At 32.9% G+C, this 23,646-nt stretch overlaps 1 protein-coding gene across 2 annotated transcripts in view; it reads right to left on the minus strand.

Annotated features, from left to right (window-relative positions):
* Positions 1 to 1,323: 1,323 nt before the first annotated feature.
* The window catches only part of LOC106458053 (epithelial chloride channel protein-like), a 23,415-nt gene continuing 1,092 nt past the window's right edge, over positions 1,324 to 23,646 (minus strand). For both annotated transcript variants that reach the window (XM_013917507.2, XM_013917508.2), the window contains exons 2-14: positions 18,691 to 18,861; positions 18,166 to 18,463; positions 15,895 to 16,001; positions 14,591 to 14,761; positions 14,177 to 14,307; positions 13,465 to 13,576; positions 12,122 to 12,355; positions 11,573 to 11,875; positions 10,654 to 10,881; positions 9,132 to 9,402; positions 8,116 to 8,286; positions 6,446 to 6,730; positions 1,324 to 2,730 (exon numbers count right to left, since the gene is read on the minus strand). In XM_013917507.2, coding sequence (XP_013772961.1) covers positions 2,279 to 2,730; positions 6,446 to 6,730; positions 8,116 to 8,286; positions 9,132 to 9,402; positions 10,654 to 10,881; positions 11,573 to 11,875; positions 12,122 to 12,355; positions 13,465 to 13,576; positions 14,177 to 14,307; positions 14,591 to 14,761; positions 15,895 to 16,001; positions 18,166 to 18,463; positions 18,691 to 18,852 — 2,925 coding nt within the window. In that variant the 5' untranslated portion in view covers positions 18,853 to 18,861 and the 3' untranslated portion in view covers positions 1,324 to 2,278. The remainder of the gene's footprint in view (positions 2,731 to 6,445; positions 6,731 to 8,115; positions 8,287 to 9,131; positions 9,403 to 10,653; positions 10,882 to 11,572; positions 11,876 to 12,121; positions 12,356 to 13,464; positions 13,577 to 14,176; positions 14,308 to 14,590; positions 14,762 to 15,894; positions 16,002 to 18,165; positions 18,464 to 18,690; positions 18,862 to 23,646) is intronic.

Genomic DNA, 23,646 nt, shown 5'->3' on the forward strand with positions numbered 1-23,646 from the left:
CGAAGTTACGGAAAAATCAATTAACAAACGGAGACGTAACAGTATCAAAGTTTTGCGAAGTATCTGAGTCTTTGTTGTGTATGTAAGGGTGTTCTACAAGGTGTTCGAAGCTGCGTAATGGACTTTTTACGCTGTATCTGCCACAGGAATAAATATGTTGCTTATGCTATAGATCAGCTAGAAATTTATAAGGTACTTTAGAAAACAGTAAACTGAACATACATTTGTATTTTGGATCATGAGAAACAAACCAATGGCACTAACATTGTTTCATTAAGTTGTGGAAGTAGCGTCTTTTTGTCTTCTTCACTGTTTACTAACCCATAATTTGAGTTTATCTTAAAGGTTAAATTTTCTTGTCAATTTTGATAAGGAGAGAACCTTCAAAATAGCTAAAAATACAGTAAGAGGAGTTATTCATCAGACAATATAAATAAAAAATTTCTACTGGGAAAATAACTTTCTAAAGTTTCTGTTGGTTTCAAGGTTTTTCACAAATAGTTCAAAAGGTTTGCAGTTGTACATTCACTTGGAACAAAACAAAAAAGTTCAAAAAATACAAGAGAAGTTCTGTGCTTTATAAGCCTTTTGGATTAGCTAAACAGTCTTGCCAAATATACTTAACAAACAATGAACAAAGACCCAAGACTTCCGACATAAAGAAAAAAGTAATCTCACAGCTCTGTAACTAAAAATTAGTTGGCTAATGTACTTGCACGGTAAACAAAATTTGTATTTTCAGCCTATCTCAGTTTCACTTGTTAAGGGTCTTGGCAAGGCCTGGCGATTAGTGCGCTCGACTCGCAATTTGTGTTTCGTGGCGCCAGACATGTTCGCTCTTTAGCCGTGGTGGCGTTATAATACGACGCTCAATCCCACTATTTGTTGGTAAAGAGTTGGCGGGGTGTGCTGCAGGCCTTTGCCTTCCCTATGGTTAGCAGCTCAAATTTATGGACGGACAGCAGCAGATAACGTTAGTAGTTTTGCCATAAACAAACAAACACTTTAGAAAAAAAACAAACTCCATCATGATAGTCTTTTGAAAATGCAATTAAAAGGAACTATAATCATAGTATAGAATTGAGTTATGTTTTAAAGCAACCTATACCGGAAAAATTAAACACTTTATTGTTAAATATTTAAAACATTTCTGCTGAAGTCGTATATAAAACATAGCTATAGATAACGATTACAGAACCTTCAGTAATTTAAAGCACACTGAACAGTGATATTTTCATGAAATAATCAGTAAATGCAGGCAAGAGATATGGTATTATGCAAAATAACGGATTAAAAACTGGAATGAATATATAAACACACACGCACACAGTAATTTCCTTTTTATTTTGTTTCCATGTATACATTAAGAAATTATATGCTTAATCCAAGAGAAGAGTGGCCAAACACATGAATACGTGTTTTTCCTAATAAACGATATATTTTAAATAGCTTCGTTCTTAACTAAGGCTATTAAACCAAAAATACTTTGCTTTAAATCAAACATGCATAGCTCTAAACACCGGTAAAGACCTTAGGACATTTTTACTAAGCGATAGGCTTATTTGATATACATAACTGTTTCGACTTTGTAATTCAATATGACAACCATTTTTTAAAACTTTGAAATAACTTAAAAATAACTAACGAAAAAGCCTAAACTTATGATTTAAACGATCTTGGTCAAAGTTACTGTTGAAAAAAACACGCACAAAAAAAATTCCCTGAATGAAATATTCAGAAAAACGAAAGGTGCCCATAAACGTTTAATAATGTATAACATGAATTTTATGTTTACAATAATGTATAACATGAATTTTATGTTTACAATAATGATTAAGAATTTTATATGATATACCTTAATATAATATTATAAAACTATAAATTCTTATTCTACAGATAAATTCGAGCCCATTAACCTGGTAAGATTTGAAAAGTCCAGGAAATCTGGAATTTACGGCTGAATATTTTTGGACTACTGTGCGGGGATATATCTGAGGCGCAAAATTATTTCAATACAAAGCCAAAATGCCATGACAAATTTTCTAAGAATCCATTATTCAAAGTAAAAATAACAACCGTAAAAACCTTTTTATATCTGTATAGAATTTAATATAGGTGTGAAACTGTACAGTACTTTTAACAATAAAGTTTCATTCAGAAAATGATCAGTACTCCTTTCCCTGTTAGGTATGGAGCAAACTCGTGATTAGCTAGTAAAATTCACTAACGCCCCAGCCTGTAGCGAAAAGATTACCTCATTTTCAGGATTTCATGAACCCTACGCAGAACTTGTCAACGAAGTATTTGTACATGCATTTCTTTTCCCTTTGTTTCTACATGAAACTACAATAACAACAATAATAAGAAGAGTAGCTGCACCAATGCCGAATGCATAAACCCACCATTTAGGAGATTTCTCTTCTTCCACTAGAACGAATGCAATTTTTCTGAAGTGTCCAGCAACAATATTAGAAAGATCACCCAAGTTGTTCCTTTCGTCGACTATCCTCAAAGAGAAGTATACATCGATACGAGTGTAATTGATAGTGCTGTTTGGTTTTGCATTCCAAATAGCATCAGGCACTTCCACAGTTATTTCCTGTTCTTCACCGGGTGGCAAAGGAACCAGGCTGCCTTTTATTACATGGCTTTCGTTGAAACTATCCACTTCATGAAAACGTTTCATTATGTCTTCTACGAAACAACTGGCCCTCAAGTCAACAAAAGAAGCTTTAAATATAAAAAAAATAAAAGAAATATGAAGTTAAACAAGTTTATACTAACAAATAATTAAGATAAAGTTGGAAAATATATATCGCAAAAAATGCCTTGCCGCAAGTGTTGTCCTGATATAATTTACAAATACAAGAGACGCAAGGATTTAGATATAATCATGGGCGGATAAAGGCGGGTGATATTGGGGTTATAGTAACAGGTTCGGGCTCAAAGAAATGGCTCGTCTTCATTTTTGTGGGGGAAATGCTTGATGAAATCATTCGACCCAGTCTACTTCTTCTCGAAGTGAGAGTTTGTGTGTGACGTGGGTAGGACTGTCGTGCAATGTAGAGTGCATAGATTTAATTGGCTTGTCTCCAGATAGTACGACTCCGCTCTGGCCTATCATGTTTGCATACATTTTACAGTGCCAATATGCTAGGTCTAAGCTAGGCTAAACCTAGTCACACTAATAATGGCTGGAGACGGCTTGAATGGGTAATGAAGAAAAACTTTAGTATAAGTTTAACACAACAGCAAATGTACAACGTTTCGACAAGGTTTTATCATCATCAGGTATATATACGCGCGCAAGCATGCACGCTTATACGTGCACACACAGATTGTTCATTAAGTGTTCATCTTATCTATTATACATATGCACAAACACAAGAGTATCCAGGAAAAGCTAAAGTCAAAGAATGAGGAAGAAAAAATAAGAAAGTACTAGCTAAAAGTAGGAATATAACGGATTTATGGGCTTCGTCCTCTAGTACTTAAACCCTCGCCAGTCAAGGCTGTGGAAACAACAATGTAGACACTAAATCTCTGGATGATGATGGCATATCAAAAGAGCCTTTGCCCTCAGTCAGAAAGTGCTTGAAACATAACTGTCAACCAAGACTGTGAAAAAAAATCGTAAAGACTACAACTCTCAATGCTGATGACCATCAATCTCACCAAATTGAATCGAGACCCTGCAGCAGGAAGAAATCAATTATTGCAATGGTGATGAAGATACTAACCCATCCTTTTCATTTGACATTGGGACATGGACACAAGTTTCTGTTGAAATGAGAGATTTTGTTTGTCGGAGATTACCTTTTGCTGGTATATGGATGCATACGTCAGTGCATCTATGAAATCTATTCCAGGTGACAAATACAAGCCAATGCTCAAGGACTTTTTTTTATCTCGAGCAATTGAATGGAAAAAAGGTTAAGAGATGGCTTTGGTATTCACTGTCGAAGGGGAATGTCTTCTGCATCATATGCAAATTGTTTTCAACAGTAATGGAAACTTTTTCACTAGCAACAACTGGTTACCCTGACTGTAAACTTGCTGCAAGTTCGCTGAATCAAAGTTGCGTCGCCAAACCTTTTATTCGTAAAACCAAAAGTGTATGAATCGACAAGACTTTAACAGAGTAGATGGAGTCTGAGAAAAAATACTGACACCAAGTTCCAGAGCATATTCTCTCAGTCATAAAGTTTCTATCATCCAGAGAGTTAGTATTAAGAGGAGGCAATGAGGTAGTTGGTTCAGTGCATAATAGCACTGTTTACTTAGGAATATTGGAGCTATTAGCTGAGAATGATGCATTCCTTGCTGAACATATTCAAAAACACGCAAATAAGGGAAAAAAGTAAAGTTTCATACTTATCCTCAACAGTTGGTGACAAATTCATTGAAATCCTACACATAGAAGTTCTTACTGCCATTATTCAGGAAATCATCAAAACATCCAAGTATTACTCGGTATCTGTTGATTCTACTCCAGACATATCCCACATGGGTCAAATATCAATAGATACATTCTAGGTGATGGCCATGTCGAGAAATTTGCCACATTCTTACCAATAAGCAATGACACAGGAGCAGAAAATGCTAGTTCTCATTAATTTCCTTAAAAAAATGATATAATAATTCAAAATTACCATGGGCATCCTTATGACAATGCACTTAATATGAGTGGCAAATATGTTGGTATTCAAGTCTTGATCAAAGAAAAAAACCCCTAGAAGACTATATTCTCTGCTGGGTTCATTCTCTTAACGGTTGGACAATGTGCTATGAACTTCTGTACTGAAGCTTGTTTATTTTTCCCTTTATGCAGAAGCTTTGTTTTTCTCGGTTTCAATCCACATGTGGAAGAGCCTACACCATGTGCTTTAAAAAAACTAAGGATCCCGACAACAAAGAGGTTTTCATACACAAAATGGAGCACCAATTCAGATGGAATGTGAGCTTTAAAAATGGGGTACAGAGCCATAACGCAAGTCCTTGCTTCTATTACAGACGATGTATCTGAAAAGCCTCAAATGTGCTCAGTCTAGAAGCTTAATGCTACAATTGAAACAACTAGAAACAGGTATAATGAAGGTATTATAGAACGTTATCCTGAAGAAGTTTCACAAGACACGTCGTTCTTTACAAAACTCCCAAAAGTATGTTAGTACAGCTTCTTATCTACTAAAATATCGAGATATTCGTGCTGGTATTATAAGATACATTCCCCAAATACGGGGGAAAGCTAATGGTATGCTAGACATATGAGACCAAAAGATCAAAAAGCAGGGAGAGAAATACATGATGGAACGAAGGAGTTGCTGAGGGCAGTGGTTTTTCACCATCTACTCAATATAAAGTTCAAACTTTTTTTAACAATAATTGAGAAACTGACACTTGCACTAGACAACAGAATAGTGGCATATGAAAATGTCAGTTGTAAATTTGGGTTTCTACAAAACTTAGAATTCATGCCTACTAAGGACCTCCGCAACACCACCAAAAAAGCTTATTAGTATGTATGCTACGGACTTGGTGAGTTGCACAGGAGAAGAAAGTGTTCAATCTTCCGCCCTCTTCAAGGCAAGGTTCATTGAAAAATTGTCAGAATACATGGAACAAAGTACGCTGAGAATGATGTGCGACCAATCTCTGAAATCAACTTTCCCAAACGCCCTGATAATCTGAAGGATGTACCTGTGCCTCATTCCAAGAAATTGTTTTGGAGAAAGATCATACTTGACGCTAAAAAGGATAAAGAACACGCCTCGATTAACAATATGCCAAGACAGGCTAAATGCACTGGAACTGTTGTGCGTACAAAATGACCAGTTAACATCGCTTAACACCAAACATATCATAAATGCCTTTGCTACACAAAGAGCCAGGAAGACAATAGTTTAATCAATTATAGATAAGATGATCTGCTACTACTGTTGGTTATACTATGTGAGTACGTGTGTGCGCGCGCATTAGTTGTTGAGTTTATGGGTATGTGGTTTCTTTGTCTATATGCTTTGTTGTCCAAATGCAAAATTTGTCTGTGTTAGAACACCACTTTTTCTATTCAAGAACCATCTAATATTGTTCATTAATTTGTAGTCGAGTCTTGCAAATCCGTGGTTATTATTTTCCCATTACATCAAAACGTAAAACATACTTGAGGTCTATTTTTTATCATAGTCTTTAGTCACGATCATAATAGGCCCTGTAGAAAAATTTAGCCCTAGGCTCGTCTGACCTTTAATCCGCCCTTGGATTTCATTATTCGAAGAACACTACAACAAGTAATTATTATAAAATATACTGTTACATAATAAAACAGATTATCAGATATCAAAACAAAATTTATTTTCTGCACATTACTGTTTTAGTACACCTGCTTTCATTAAATAAACAAACTGTAATACAAGATGTTGATTATAAGTTGTAAATAGCTCACCATTTCCAACATCTAAGTCATCTCCAGGAGATGTCCATCGCAGAGTTATAAGCTTTTGTTCATCTTTTTGCTCTGAAGAAATTATCACAAGGTCCGTAACTCTACCGGGTGGAATTATATCAACATCATTGGAAGAATGATTATCAAGACGTAAAGCGCCAGCATTTGAAGTCCTTTCAAACACTTCGATTGGTTCTTCGTCCACTTCGGGAGGTCCTGGAGGCTTCTTAGACACGACGAACTCATCTCTTGTAAAGGATGCTGAGGCGTTTTTCTTTTCTCTATCTAATGAAAATATCACTTGGTCAACATTTTGCTCAAACGATAATAATAATAATGCTATTAATATTTTGTAATTCTATTACGTATACATGCAGCTGATTCATCATTTTGTTAGAAACAAATCATCTACGAGTCCTACGACGGAAATGTCGCATATGAAGAAGTAAAATCAGGTAGATCACTGCAAATAGCTTTGTAACACAAAACAAAACAGTTTTACAATCTGACGTCCTTTAATGACAAATGCTTTGTGTATTTAGAGGCTATCATGTTAAGTTTTGATTTTACATTCCACACAAACGAATTTTTTCTTACTTATAAAGGGATGATTTATAAATATTTTCAACTATAGTCTGTAGCAATACTAAATGAGACTATTTACAAATAGAACTGACTCATTTTATTCATACGAAGGTTTGCCAAACTTAGTTGAATTACCTGTTTTCAAGTGAAGAATAAACTGATAAAAACTGTATATAGTCCTTTCTTTTTATCTATGTCGCATTTAATACATTAAATGAAGATCTTAGGCGACGTAAAAATAAAATTTGATCAATATACTACTCAGTGTAACAGTGGTAACACGTGATGAGTTTCTAGAAGGACCATGAAGGATCGAGTGTTTGTCAGACGCCCTCTATTTTTGTAAATATAAGCTCGGCAAATAAAGCGGAGAGTAGAAGTGACGGCATAGAGAATTGCAGATAGAGAGAAATAGACAGATAATCGAGTCAAGTCGTAAGGAAAGTGCGTGAATCATTGTGAATTATAGCGGATGTTTAAGTTAAAATGCAAGTGTATTGTAAAGTTGTATTGAGAAAGAATAAACTAGTTTTATTTAAGAAAGGACTTGTATCGCTGAAGTTCTTCGGAAAGAATTTTTACGGAAAATTAAAACACATTAAAAGCTAGAAATTTCTAGTGCGAAATTTTACTATTTCTGAAGAAAAATTAAACAAAAATATTTCGTTTCATTGTTTCACAATAGGTTACTACATTCTTAGATATCAAGTAATGTATCTTATAACATAAGAAATGTTTAATTTGGTGATAAGAATTAATATGAGAGCTTAAGATATTAGAAGTGAAATATTGTAGTGTCAATCTTGTAGACTGAGAACGAATTATTTTCACAAATTAAAAGTTGGCAATTAGTGTTCAACAAATAATTTGTAATAATACGATACACCAGTTTGAACATTAATAACCAAATATTATGTTTAATTACCCAAATGAGTTTTAAATTAGCAACAGAAAATAAAAAATAGATCATATTTAAAAACTATGATCAGTTTACCTGCAGGATTTTAAAATTAGTTATAGAAATAAACGTATTCTCTTTTGGATAAAATGTTACGTTTAAAAAGTCGAGGATGTTGTTTCATTACCTGCAAGGTTTTTAAATTTAGGAATAGGAATGAGAGATGACGATTGGCTTCCACGCCTGATTTTTGCATTTCCATCATTGATGACGTTTGCTACAACTGCGTATCGTCCATTACCATTGAACTGCGTGAAGTATCCAGAATATATTCCGTCATTTTTCGTGACGTCGGGACCTATAATACGAAAACATGCTAGTACACTATATAAATTTATAGCTGTACTTATATTTTAACAAAGTATTATTAAAAAACGTTACTCTAAAACGAATGTTGGCTATTTACGGACGAACAACGCTTGAAGGATTAAAACTAGATGTACTGTTTTATTGGTTATATAACACCTACAAGTAAACTTGTAACATTTATATAATTAATCTGTTGAAAACTTCACAATGTTTCACCTCTTAATATTTTAGACTTTGCACCACAATGTTTATTACTCTGACTTATCTTGGTACAGATAAAGCATAGTTGTTAGGCAACCACTAGCCACGCCCGGCAAATGTTTCATTTATACATAATGCGTTTTCCGCAGTACTCAGTTTAAAGAAATTATATAATAAAGTTTTTTTTTTCTAGTATCATAATAATAAAAAGTTTTACTAGGTCATAAATAGTTAAATTTGACTAAAGTAATTCAGATGCTACTAATCCTTTATTAGAATTTTAAAATTAGAAAAATTATTGTTATAGGAAAATGTATAATAATTATTAAATATGCAGAAAGGTTTTTAACACGCATGCACTAAGTGAAAAACATGGAGAAGAAGGGCAACTGATAATTTATATCAATGTGATAACACATATCTTATCGGGACTACACTCCAGGAATGGATAAATATATAAACTGACGTTTTAGCCATTTCTAAAATGGCATTAACTAGCTATACGTTCACCTGGAGGTTCCCTGTCATTAGTGATATATTCTATGATAAAATATTTGTTTTTGAAATTATTTTTAGTTAAATTCGTGTTTCTCGGCGGAGAGACTAAAAAAAAAGAAGATCCAACGAAAATACCTGCTCCATTATCTCTCAAAAGTACATCAACTGGTGACCCCATGGGGCGGTCTACCGTTGCTTTGACAGTGGCTCCAACGACAGCATTGTACCCTTTCTTAATTTCAGCGTATACTTTAGCATGTGAAGGATACGTCAATTGGACGACACTCAACCAAGATCGTACCCGAACAGGTTGGATCCGAGGATCTTTTGGTTCAGAAGTCAAAGAAAAAGAAACAGCTCCGGGAATGGATTTTGACCATAATATTGTTACCATCCACTGTCCAGTCTGTAAGATAATGCTTAGTTTATATTTAAGTTTAATACTGTCTTTTCACTCTTGTTGCAGTAGTACAACTATTGTCTTTATAGCTTATGAATTTATGAATAATAAATTCTAACATAATCGTTACGGGTATTGATATAATTTTGTAATTATCAAAGAAAACAAACTACAATCAAGCGACATTCAACTTCAGATTACTAGTGAAACACTGAATGACTGCTACTAGATCATATTGTTGTTCGTGTAGCGCAACTCTATACAATAGGCTACCTGCGATCAGTTCATCACTGTGATTCAAACCCCGGATTTTGGCATTGTAATTTCGTAAATTTACCACTGACTCACTGTGCGGACTACAAGGTCATGAACCTCAATTCGTTTTGTTAGATTTTGTGAGAAAGGTTTTAGTTACTTATTTTAGGCTTAAATCCTTTAGTGCCTACCTTTGATAGGTTAAGATACTAATTTTTCTCTGCAAGTGTAATTAAATAACCATACTTTAGAAATTTTAACATTCTGTATTACTGCCCGGCATGTCCAGGTGGTTAGGGCGCTCGACTCGCAATCTGTGGGGCGCGGGTTCGAATCCCTATCACACTAAACATGCTCGCGCTTTCAGCCGTGGGGGCGTTATAATGTGACGGTCAATCCCATTATTCGTTGGTAAAACAGTAGCCCAAGAGTTGGCAGTAGGTGATGATGACTAGCTGCCTTCCCTCTAGTCTTACACTGTTAAATTAGGGACGGCTAGCGCAGATACCTCTCGTGTAGCTTTGCACGAAATCCGTAACAAACAAACCAGTATTCAAAACATCATTAGCTGTAGATTTTGCTTATCATTATGCCAGAAAAGAAAAAAAAAACTGAGTTGATTTTTATTTTCTCTCTCAACGCTGGCTAGGAATATATATATGTTTGAGCAGAATAGACTGTAGTAAACTTTTCTTTATCTTAAGATTCATTTAGCCTATCGTGCACCGAAACAATCTATTTTTGGGTATCATGCGTGAGAGGTGAATTTAGTTTCAGAATCAACGATTAGCTTGGACAAACACTTTATTTAAAAAGAGTTAAAATCGCCATCTTTTTTTCAAAGTTTATACTATAACTTAAAGTTTCAGGTATTTTCTACTCAATGTTTTTTTTTAAATCGTCTTGTTTAACAGTGCTGTGCCTGCTTATGACATTATAATAAGATTTATAATAAGCACACAGTGTGTGAAAGTCTCTTCCACTGATAAAAAGGAAAGTTACCTCAGCATCTGGTATTTTTATTTCTACTCTCATTTTGATTCGATCGTCTTTGGTGTACTCAGGACTGTTAACGTCGTAGATTTTCCCATTTGGACTCACTAATATTATATTAATGTACTTGACGTCCTCACTTGTGAAAGTAAAAATTGTGCTTCTTCCTAGTTCCTTATCTAAGGTAATTTTCTTTATAGTTTTGGAGCTAATGAGCCGAATAATGGTGTCGGTTATCTACAAATGAATAATAAAAAAAACGGATATATTTCAAAACTTCGGTATACGATTTAGAAACATAAAAATAGAAGTCCCATTTTTTTTGGATAATAAATATAATAATTGAGTTCTTTAAGAAATTAAACTTTATATTTTAAGAGTTTGTTTCCTGTAAATTTTGATAAGGTTTTTGTATCCTGTAGGTAATTAACTTTACATTGGAGATTTTAAGTTCAGACTGAAAGATAATTAGAAATTCGAATAGAATTTCGTTTATATGTAAATACTATGACTTTAGACACCGATAAAATTTATAAAATGAGCTCATGTTTTGTGTTATTAAAGAAGCAAATTTCAAACAATAATAGTTCCGATCTGATGATTAAAAAATGTTCAGATAAGTGCTATTTTTACCCCGTTACATAGAATAAATTAAAGTAACATATTTATTGAAATAAAAACTCTTAAATTCAACATTAATGTTATATTCGTTTATATCTATATTTGTATATTATGTAGAACATTTTGTAAAAAGTATTTTTTTTTCAACATTAGAACAAAACTGTTTCAGGTTTTAACATATTGCTTGTGTTTTTTTTTAAGTTATTCCACTAAAAATAATATAACCAGAACTTCTAACTTGCGCTGATAAGTCTTGAACAAAACTGCTTATATATATATATATATATATGATGGGGAAACAAATTACCTGAACAGGGCGAAACTCTAAGTCAGCTTGCGAGGTGACAGAGTCCATAAAAGCCGAATCAAGTGCATTAGTGGGTTGATTGCCTTGAATATCTGCAAAGAAAAATCCTTTACCACCAGTTAACTTTGTAAGGTCTTCTAGTTTTCTTGTTGCCTTATTGCCAAAAGCAATGGCGTTGACTGTAATTTTTTCTTGCTGTAGTTTCGGAAGGATTTGACTAACATATGGCTCTACATTTTCTTCTCCGTCTGTAATAAGGATAATCAGTCCTCCTTCTGCTGTTTCTCCACGAGACTTTAAAACCTGCAAAGATTAAAACTTGTAAAATCACAATAACATATTTCGTTAAAATTATGAAGTTTTACAAGATAAAAATTTTGTAAAGACCCATTTGTTAATAAATAATTGATTCTTTTGAAATATTTTCAGATCATGGTAAAAATATGAAATTCGTTTATATAATCTCTAGCCTTTACGAATAAATGTCCAGGTGGTACATTCGATTTAAATGTTTTTAAACCTTAAAATTCAAAAGTGCTAAGCACAAACCTTTAAACCTTCCTCCAGTCCTTTCCCAATTGCTGTATCTCCGAGATCATTGTTTACAGGTAAGCTATTTCTCAGCTTCATGCGAGTGGCACTGTTGACTTGAGTCAAGTTATGAAGAATTGTAGTGTTTGTGCTAAATGAAACTATTCCCAACTGAGAGCCTTCAGAAATAACATCCTCAACAAATCTAGTGGCTGCTCGATGAAGTAGTTTTATAGGTTGTCTGTTATACAACTGTAAATATTTAAAATCCTATATTTAGATTTGTTCATACAAGTTTGAACAGTTTGGGTGTAACTTTTGTTATTTATAAAGATATCACATCAAAATATTGGATTCGTGAAGATTTGTGAAATTACTCAGTACAATACCCTTAAGAAAACTTCTTTACGCCCCTAAACACGGTAACACCCCAGTTCGTCTACTCCCACTGGCAATAGACTAAATGGGAATAAATCTAAAAAAATATAATTATCAGGTTGTCAAATATAGAATAAGGTTTAGAAACAAAAATCAATTTGCCACAGTTTTAGAAACAAAGTATTTTTTATACTGTTTACAATACGATGCAATAGACGTTTAAAACATTCACACTTCGATATTTTTTATGTACATGCATATATATACTACAAACGTATTACAAGAAAAAACTTAGCTTAGTTTTCAAGAAATTATAATACTGCTTTAAAGTTTTTCATTTCCATAAAGTGGCATACCAAGTTTACAGAAAAATATAAAACATTTATTTTAGTATATGATTACATTAGAGTTGACGAGATGGGAATAAGCTTAAAACACATCTGAAAGGTGTTACAAATAAATAGAAAAATATTTTAGCTATACATTGTCTTCTCTTCCCTAACTCCAACCCACTCTCAAAAAGCAATGTATACATTTCGAAAGCACCCGGATTATCAGGTTTCATGTTTTTTTATTTATCTGTTTTCAGCCCACGTGATTTTTTGGTATCATTCAGCTAGAAGATCAATTAAACACATATTCAAAAGATAAAAAGTGATAGTCTACAGCTGCAACTCGATGAATAAGCATACTTGTGTAAGGAAACATATTATGCTAATATAATAGTAAATTGACAAACGACTTTTAAGCATAATGAAGTCGTTTTATTTTCGGGAACATATTGCATGTTTTTACAGAACATTGAAGAAGACAAACGAAAGTAGTATGTTGTTCCCCAAAATAAAACCACTTCAGTATGCTTATAAATCCTTGTTTGTTAATTTACTATGATGATAACCATATTTTAAAATCTTAATGGTGACATATATTTTAAACATAATAGATATGAAATGTGTAAGAATTAAAAAAAAAGCATTACTTACGCTCATACTTCTGGATACGTCCAACACCAAGACATATCTACCCTCACTTCCAGGTTGGGATTGTACGGTACGAAAATTGGGTGTCGTGCTGGTAAAGCCCACACTTCTTTTACTGTCAATAAATTATAAAACCGATATTACACTAAGGATTGTAAACTCTATTGCCAAAGATATATACTTACTTTTTAAATTCAAATATCATCACATATTTGACAGCATCACCTATAGTAGGCACAGATACTGGAAGGGTTGATAACATACGTTTCAAATTTCATAAGATAATTCTATAAAATTGATTTTTAAATAATTCTTAATTTAATTCAAAAATTAATGTTTTATTGATTATAATAGCTTAATAGCATCACCTATTTGATTGTTATTCATATTTTTAAATATTATCTTGGAAAAGCAAACACAAATTAAAATCTCCCTATTTTTGAGAAATTTGGATGAAACGAAGAAAATGTTATTAATCGTTTCTGACAACCAAATATGGAAATGGCAAGTAACAAGGAACAATAACCTGTTTTAGGTATATTAATCAATATTGGCATATGTTCTGAGAAGGATAGATGCTGAAACTTGATATATAAATCAATATTAAGTCGCGTCTCAAGAAATCTGTGTGTTGAAATCATATGTGAGGACCCAAATTTATTCATTATTTGAGAAAGTAAAAAGTTGAATTAGGTTGTAAAAAATAGAAACTTACAAACGTCTTGAAAAATCAGGATGCTTCTTGATAACAGTCCAAGTTGGCTGGTTATGACATAAATTGTTATGCTTTGTTGGAGCTAGAGAATTGTGTAGCTGGTTATCTGTGTTGTCACAAAACCCAGTAATCTGACAAAAAATTAAAGTTGCATGTTTTAAGTGAAAAAGTGATACTCATACTTTAAACAACAAAAGAAGATTTTTAAGAAAATGTACATATTATTTTATAATTTCTCTTACAGAAAAGCATTAGTTTTTCGTATTTATGCCCATAAAGACAGACAAAAACAGTTATATTAAAAAAGGGGCAGAAAGAGAGACTTAGAGTGCAACATTTAGATATACATATAAACAAACCGATATGTAGATACATACTGACAGCTAGATAAATAGAGAAAAGTAATTTACTTACCGAGGGAATGTAAGGTAAATACATGACAGATGCCTTAGCATCCTCATTGCTCAAGTCCGGGATAAACCGACAATCTTCATTAACTGTACCATCTATTGTAATGGAACAGGGTCCGCCATCACTGGATTCGATCCATCCAGTGATTCCCTGCTTACAACTTGTTGGGACGATCTACGTCAGACAAATTAATAACGAGGCACTTTGAATATCATTGTTGATAAAACCTGTGAGCTGATTTATTTAGCAGGTCCGTAACTTGTTTTTTAAACACATTTTCTGAAACTATAGACGAAATTACTTGTGGCATTGATGACTTTGTTGGCTAGATCGCTAGAGGATCACTCATAATATATGACAAAAAACTAAACACAAATACCTTCAATACTGCAGTCAATCCCATTAAGAACTGCTGGAGCTTTCTATGCATTTTAACTAGAAAATAAATGATTTCACCCAAATGTTTCAAAAGATAAAAAGGGAAAATCATTCAGTATTATACGATATGTGATCCTCACTGGTTGTGAATGGTTCAAAAAAATCTAGTCCGCAACTGAAAAGTGAAAACACGGAAACTAAATTATGTAAAATCCCTTCTTATGGAGGTCCAATTATAATTCACTCATTCTACAGACATTTATTCAGGATTCAAAAATTGAAACTTTCAAATCCACGTACCTTCTCACAAATCTCTAATCAGATTTTATAGCAACCTAATAAATGTACACAACCTAATAAATGTACACATGCACTATTTCGAAAACAATGCTTTAAAATGATAACAATCTAACTAAATCGGTTCACAAATAATTTATATCATTTTTGTGAGAAACTTCAACTCTGCTAACATCTGGAGTGACTATCTAGAACAAAGCAGCTTTTACATTCACAAACTAGAAGAAAGAAAACGAACTGTCAGTGTAGTGTTAAACTAAGCAGAAAGAAAACAAAGTGTCAGTGTAGTATTGTAGTGCTAACTAAGCAGAAAGAAAACGAAGTATCAGTGTAGTGCTCTAAGTAAACAAAATACAAGAGTAAACTGAAGAAAGAAAACAATTCTGTTTGCTTATGAAAACTTGACGTTCTTATGGAAAGAGAAGAAATTCTCATATACTCTCTACCTGTTAAAATTGCTTAGTAAAAACAGAAAGACAAGTTAGAAATAACATTAAATTTGTATTAATATAACATACAGACGAATCGACATAAAATATCTTAGAATATTGTATAATGAATTATCAATTTCATACGTAAGCCATTCAACTACTCATAATCCTAGGGATAATAATACTTAGGAAACCACATACTTTGTCATTTTCTTGATAAAACGCAGGATAGTTAGGGTCGCCTGGTAATCCGTATTCGTCAAAAACTCCGTACCTTAAGTGTGCCCACTCGTGTACAAGATGTCTCTCTGTAAAAACGAGTATCCAATTCTATTTGAACTGAAAATAAAAACACTGCCTTGCTAAAGAAATTAACTAGGTAAGAATATAGTATCTTTGATAAGACACATATATTTAACTTAAACTTTTTAAATACATACACAGCTCGGAACAGGATAAAGAATTTAAGTTAATACTAAGTTTTGCCAAACCAACTGTAAATTAGGATCAGAATGTGAACAGAGTAGGATGTATCAAACAAAAATCATTACATTTGAGTAAAAGTTGTATTGTGTATGTTTTAAACTTAAGTTTATGGTTTCATAATATCAATATGAAATGAGGCGGAGACACAGCTATAATTCAAACAACAACAATTACGTAAAGTCAATACAATGCAAAAATTTCTTGAAACTTAAAATATATGACGTGCTTTCTGGAAGTATGCTTCGAGATAAGGTTAAAATAACCTTTTCCATCCCTTCCATACTGGTATCAACATAATAGTATATACCAGAGTCCCAAATTCGCGTCTTTTAGTCGTCCCAGACCAGCTAGTGGGCCGTTTAGAATAGCAATAATTATAGTAATAATCGAAACAGTCATGCTGGGTAGGTTAAAATTTTAAGCATTTTTCCTATTTTACCTTGTCGTCAAACGTGCATTTCTATATTTTTTTTTTCTAAGACCATAGCTGTGTTTTCGTCTTGTGAACGTATCTTCTTTATTTTAATCTTACAAATGGAGCCTTTATTTCTGGGGATCCCTGGCCTATTTTTAGACATTAAGAAAATTCCCTGTGACGTCTGAAACGAAAAGGAGGTTCCTGAAACAAATGAATGGCAGGACCTATCCAAACGATTTCTGACGAATACTAGCAGCTCAACTGAGTAATACCTTTTGGTCAATGTTGAAATAGTAATCTCAAGTCACATTATTTTTTGTGATTATCTGGATCGATATAAAGAGTGTGTACATTCCAAAAGTGATATAATTAAAAACTGTTGTTTTCAATTAGTTTTCTTTAATGTTACACATATATGCACATACATATTTGCAATTGTGTGTTTTTTTTGAAAATGTTACACTTGCAACTGATAAAATAGAATTAACACACATACACACATGTTCTTCGAGTGGATTAGTTAAACTTGATAAGGATCAATTATAATTTTTGTGAAGGACCTATTAGAAATTTTGCGAATTTTGGACGTTGGTATCTACTTGTGGATAGGTGGAAGGGGTTGGGTTAAAAACTGCTTGAAACCAAATATCATAGATTATTTTGCTGGGATGTTTTTCGTATTTTGTTCTAGAACGAATAGTTTTGCTAAGTTTTAAGTTCGAGTAACATGTTGAAATGTTTGAATATAAATGAAGAAATAGCATACACTGCACTTGTTTATCAGAATCAAAGTGAGATTCTTGACAGTGAAAACTTAATAATCACATTTTGTAAAATACATTTCATCCTTTAGTTGATATAATTTCTGTATTCATATGAAAACAAAAATAATTTGTTTAACTATTATTTACTGTAAAATAGTACTTACCCGTTCTTTTTTTTACTGTCTCACTTATTGCACACAAAATTGTTTGAATGATAATCTATAAAAACATACACACATAAAATGCATACAGATAATTCAGTATACAATTAAAACAAAGTTACGTTCAAGTTTCTACAAGATATTAGATACTCTACAGTTTTTGTGACGTAGAAAGTTAAACATATGTGCATATTCTGTGTATATGAAACATTTATGAGCTCGTTATATTCAACATACCCATAGGATGAGTTAAGCAGAACAGCTTTCGAAACTATAACACCCAATGGGTAGAAATCCTAGCATTATGATAAGCTATGAAAGAACATATAACTCTGATAATATAACAATAACGTCAGATAAAGTTTAACAACTATTAATAAATTGTAGGGTTACAATGAATCCTAATGATGGAACGACAATTATAGAATAGGATTGGAAGTGAATTTTTTCAAGCCATGAATAATGTTCGAGGCGTAACAATATGCTAGCAGGATTCTATGCCACTATTTGATGGACTGCCCACACATCATTAATTACACTTTTTTTTGTTACTAGAATTTATTACTTGATTAAATTCGCCCGATTAATTTTGAAGCTAGAACAGCAACTGACAGAATTTTAGTAAGAGAGATACACTGTTTACCTGCATTTCCGTATTTTTCTAATGTTTTTGTGTGCAATTCCTTTACAAACGTCGGAGTGAGGTGAATATACTGTCCTGGTTCTCCACACCCACCCGGTTGTAGAGTATAAGGGTTATTTTCGTGGTAAGGATTTGGATGATCAACCCTTATATCTGCAGTAGGAAAATAGTTTTTTTGGACAATCTCATAGTCTGGTTTACTGGACCATGTTGATGGAACAGCTATGATAATGTCTTTGAAGTACACTTGACCTTTAGTTGTTGTATTGAGGTAGCTTGAAGCTTCAGTAAAGAGTTCCTGGATTGGATCAGAAGTATTGTTGAATAAAATAATACTAAATAATACTTTATATTCGATTCATCTCCTAGCTAAAACCTTGTATTGATATCTAAAGAAGAGATTATTAAACAACATCAAAAAGCTATTTGATAACCTATATCTCGCTAATTGTATCAACTAGAATGCAATAAGCTTTAGAAGCGTTGAATAAGAGATAAACAAAATATAATATAAAATATTATTACTTTGATATTTGATATCAGCTGCTCATCCTCAGGAACATTTCTATGAATTGCAACAACAATACCCATGTAACCACCATTGTCGATCGATATCACTGCCTGAGAAAGTAAGACACAATGGACCAGGAGCAGAATTAAAGCTAGAAAATTTTCTTTTCCGCGCATTTCAGTTTTCTGAAAGAGAAACAACTTGTTTAGGACGTTTCTATTCGAATACAGGGCTGTAACGTTGTTTTTGCTATGATACATATAATTTAAACTGAAGTGATTTTACTATTGCAGTTGTGTGTTTTTAATTATGACCATACTAATTAAAACAAAATTCATGGAGTTTATATAACTATACCATTGAACGATAAAAAAATGCTACAAACGATAGAAACAGATATGTATTACGTAAGAGAGTGTATGTGAAATCTGGAAACATCAGTCAGATTTCGTGTTGAGGACAATTTATGAACACTATACATAAACACAAACATACATACATAATGTAGGAAGGGACAAATGACTCTGCTGGCACTACTGATAAAAGTCTGCTTCTAAAATAAATCTCGTTGTTTGTTTCTAATATCAAATATTTATTTCAGTCACAAAATTCTTAGTTTAGTTTACATTAGAATAATAATGTTGATGTATAAGTAAGTAAATACATCTTTCGTGTTTCGTACACCACAGTGCGGTCAGTCGCCTGTGAATTAGTCATTTGCTATGTCTAGAGTGTATCAGTGCATAAATGTATATTTATTACTCATCAGTTCATCCATTATGGTCTAACCTAAATCAGTCTCTTTCAAATCCAGATCTTGGTGCTCTTTCTAGTCTTCTTACACCCCTTAATATTTCTTCAAGCCTAACTTACGTTTTTTTCTACTTCTTAGTATTTATAGTAGCTATCTTAGCTTCCTATTCTAACCATTTTTTATATTCACCCCTTTGTTAACTATTAGAGCTATATTCTTTTGATTTCACTATTTGTTTACTTTTCCAACTATCCTCTATCCACTCCACCATTTATTAACTATTGTAGCTATTTTGTTTCTGCTCCACCCTTTTCTAACCTATTCTAACCATCCTCTATTTATTCCACTTTTTTGCTTCCTGTTCCAATTATCCTCTATCTGCTCCATTCTTTGTTTCCTATCATAATTTGTCTTTATATCTTCAAATTTTTGTTATTTAATGATTTTAACTATAATCTGTTCCCATTAATTTATTATAATATATTGTGACTATCTCTTCTGTGCTGTGCTTCTTCTTACCTATTCTAGTTATTGATTGCTTTGTTCTACAATTTTTTGCCTGTTCTAACTAATCGTTTATTCTCTTCCCCTTCATAATATATATATACTTCGATGTTTTCACTGTTGTGCTGTAATTCATGTTACATACTTTAAGGTATCCAGTATCCATCGTTTTATTACATTTTCCGTTACCTATTTTAGTCTATCTTCTGTTTTCCATTTCATGTTTTTTTTTGTTACATTCCTATGATTGAAAAAATTTTGTTATTTTCAAGCTCAATTAAGTTCAGAATCCAGAATTGGCGTCACATTTTTAATCAATATGCATTGGTGAACAAGACGTCAAATAAACTGAGTTACTAGGATCAGCATAAAAAAATCTGCTTTTTTTCGTGGGCGAACCATAGGAAAAATTAGGCCAAAAGTGAAATGAAGTATTTTTCTTGACTATGTTGAATTGCTATCTGAACTTAGATCTTATAAATGTTAAGTTAAAAACTACAAAAAACTTATGTAAGCAGAAACTCTACACTTCCTGATACGTTAACGTTCACCTATAAAATGTTTAGGCAAATGGTGTTGTAGTTTAAATCTTGTAAATGGTTTTCCCGTTGATCTCAGTGATTTACATTTTTCTTTTCAGCGCCATGTCTTTAAATGTTGTAAGCTGTACACTGTATGGCGGCTCTTCTGATGACCACGTCTAAATATTAGAGTGTGTAACCTTTTTCTGCTGAAACATGATATTCTCTGAGATCAGATCAGATTACGCAAATCGTATATATTTGGTTTGTTGATTATTATTTTAGTAGGAAGTTGTATTACACTATAAAGACATTAGCTTTAAACCAGACTTGAAAACTGAATCTTTTTGTTTTATTTTGGAGTCAAAAATTTTATTGACATTTATCTACTTTAGGCTTCGTTCAGAAACTTCAGATTTACAAAAATTGAAGTTTCAAGATGTAAAACAAAATCCATTAATGCAAGTTTACACTTAAGTTACCAGATTCAAATTCTAAAAACTTATAAGTAAAATAAAAGAAGAATATGTTATAATATGTCAACCACGCTACACCTGCCATATCCAATGTCGACGAACTATAATGATTTTAATTATGTAATCACGCCTGTGAAATGGGCCCGGACGTTGCCGAGTGGTTAGCATGTTCAGAATGTGAATCGGAAGATTTATAGTTCACATCTTGTTTTCACAAAACGCACCCGCACTTTGAGAACGTGGTTGCTTTATAAGGGTGGCGGCAAAATCGCAGTATTATAACAAGCAAGAGTACCCCGAGAGTTAGCGGTGGGTGTTATTGAGTAGCTGCCATTCCTCTAGTATATCAGTTCAAAATTAGGGACAGCTATGCGAGGATAGTCCTTGTGTAGTTTGGTGGTATAAAAATTTACTTTTGTGTCCCAGCTCAGGAATTATGAAATTCGCGTTTATGGGTAATCTCCTTCCAAATTATTAAGATGGTTTAATGGTGGTACAGTTTTAACAGTGATCTTTAATTTTGTTTGTTTCTTCTCTGTGTAAAAAGTAAATTGAAAAAAAAAGAGAAGGGACATAAAACATTTAACTGAAGATAAGCCTTGATAAAAAAAAGTGAAAATGAATGTGTGCATGTCAGTCAACACCCTCCTTTCCTCTTCACGATGTAACACTAGTTTGGCAGAACACCACACGAGGCAGCTGTGTATCCAGGTGCTAGAAAAAGAATGCTGAGTGTTTCACTAAATCAGTTGTAAGGAGAATAAAGTTCCACAGAATATCCTTGTGAACACTTGATTTTAGTTGTGTTAGGGATGATGTCAAAAATTAACGAAACAGTCAAGGCATTTAAAGCTTGGTATCGTTTTTATCGGTAGCGAACGGCGTCACATACCTTATTAATAGCATTGGCTTAATATGAAGAGATAACACATAAACTATAATAGGATTTTCTTGTAAGACAAAAATGTGTACAAGTAACTTCACAAGCGGAGTTTGAAAAGATACAGTGAAACATTTTCTTTTTGGCACATTCTAAGTCAACAAGAACTACTGTTAGCTTTTCACGTCTTGTTCTACATATTTTTCTCCTACACTGCTTCATAGCTTGTGTTGAGTTTTAGTGAAGTGTAAAACGATATCTGCGCAGACTTCAATTTGTGCTAACACAAAACTTCTTAGATTAGAGCAGAACACGTGCTGTCTGATGGAGGATCAGACGGGACCATAAATTATATGTTTTAACATATGGCAATCATTTTGTCGAAAAATTCAACAACAACTACGACTTCAGCATTCTTCTCTAAAAAAAACTAACAAAAAACGTTTCCACCTCCATTTTAGTCATGCATTGTCAGAGCAGATTTATTTCTCGTAAACAACCTTTCTGTGTGTCAGTTAAGCTTTTAATTGAAGACAATTTTAGAACTATTTAAGGTATTTTTATGGGAAATGTATTCAGACAAATTTAATATCAACACGTTCGTATTGATACCGTAATCTATACACTCACATGATATACAGTGCAGATACATATAACTATATTTCGTATAGAATACTGAGACAAAAAAAGATAAAAATTCTTTCCAAGAACTGGTATTTAGAATGAACGTAATTCAGTTTAAACATACTTAAACATACTTTTGCATACAATTATGATGTTTTAGTACAAAGAACAATACAAAACAATGGGACCAGAATAACACTAAAAGTGTTAATGTTGTTGTTGTTTTGTTGCTAGTTGTTCTGCAAGAATACAAAGACCATATGGCAATGCTTCTAATAAATACATTATTAACATTTGCAACCAAGAAATATTTGGAATAACACTAAAAGTGTGTTAATGTTGTTGTTTTGTTGCTTGTTACCAAAATACAGAGACCAGATGCCAATGCTTCTACTAGAAACACTAATAACATTTATAGCAATGGGATCAAGAAATGATTGAAGACGCAAGAAACACATTGATAACAACAGGACTAATAAACTCCTTGAAATAGCATTACGTACATCGGGAACAATAGAAGTAACAGTAAATTATCAACGGAGTAATTAATTGTTTTTTTTGTTTGTTTTAGAAGTTTCTAGCAAAGCTTCACAAGAATTTTATGTGCATAGCTGTCTCCATAGATTAGAGTGAAGTCAATAATACTCACCACCGACTCTTACCTGATCAAATAATGAGACATGATCATCACTCTCACGGCTCGAAGGTGTGCAGAACAGTTCTATGAGGTGCCTCCGCTGGCTCAACAGTACGTGTGAGAGCTTATAATGTTAAAAATCAGGTTTCGATACTCGCGATGGGCAGAGCAGTGACAGCCCATTGTGTAGTTTCGTGCTTAATAACGAACAAGCAAACAAAATTTCTGCGGTAACTGAACGCGCACCATGAGCCCTCATATTTACAGCGCGGGGAAACGCTAGCCAGTGGATCATGCCTGGTCAGTGGAACAAACGATGGATTCATAACATAATTAAATAGGTTCATAACACACACAAAATCATGGGATTCAAATATAACTTAAATAAAACCAACAAATGATTAAAAGATAATACCAAATGCTTTAAAATCGACGGAACTAACAAGGAATGTCAAGAGTAAATTCGAGTTTGACATAGTTATGACTAACACAACGATTAGAATTAGAAAACGCTTTAGATAAGAAACATTTATGTCTTGGCATAATTATATATATATATATATATATATATATG

The sequence above is a fragment of the Limulus polyphemus genome, unplaced genomic scaffold (assembly GCF_000517525.1).
Source record: "Limulus polyphemus unplaced genomic scaffold, Limulus_polyphemus-2.1.2 Scaffold409, whole genome shotgun sequence".
NCBI lineage: Eukaryota > Metazoa > Arthropoda > Merostomata > Xiphosura > Limulidae > Limulus > Limulus polyphemus.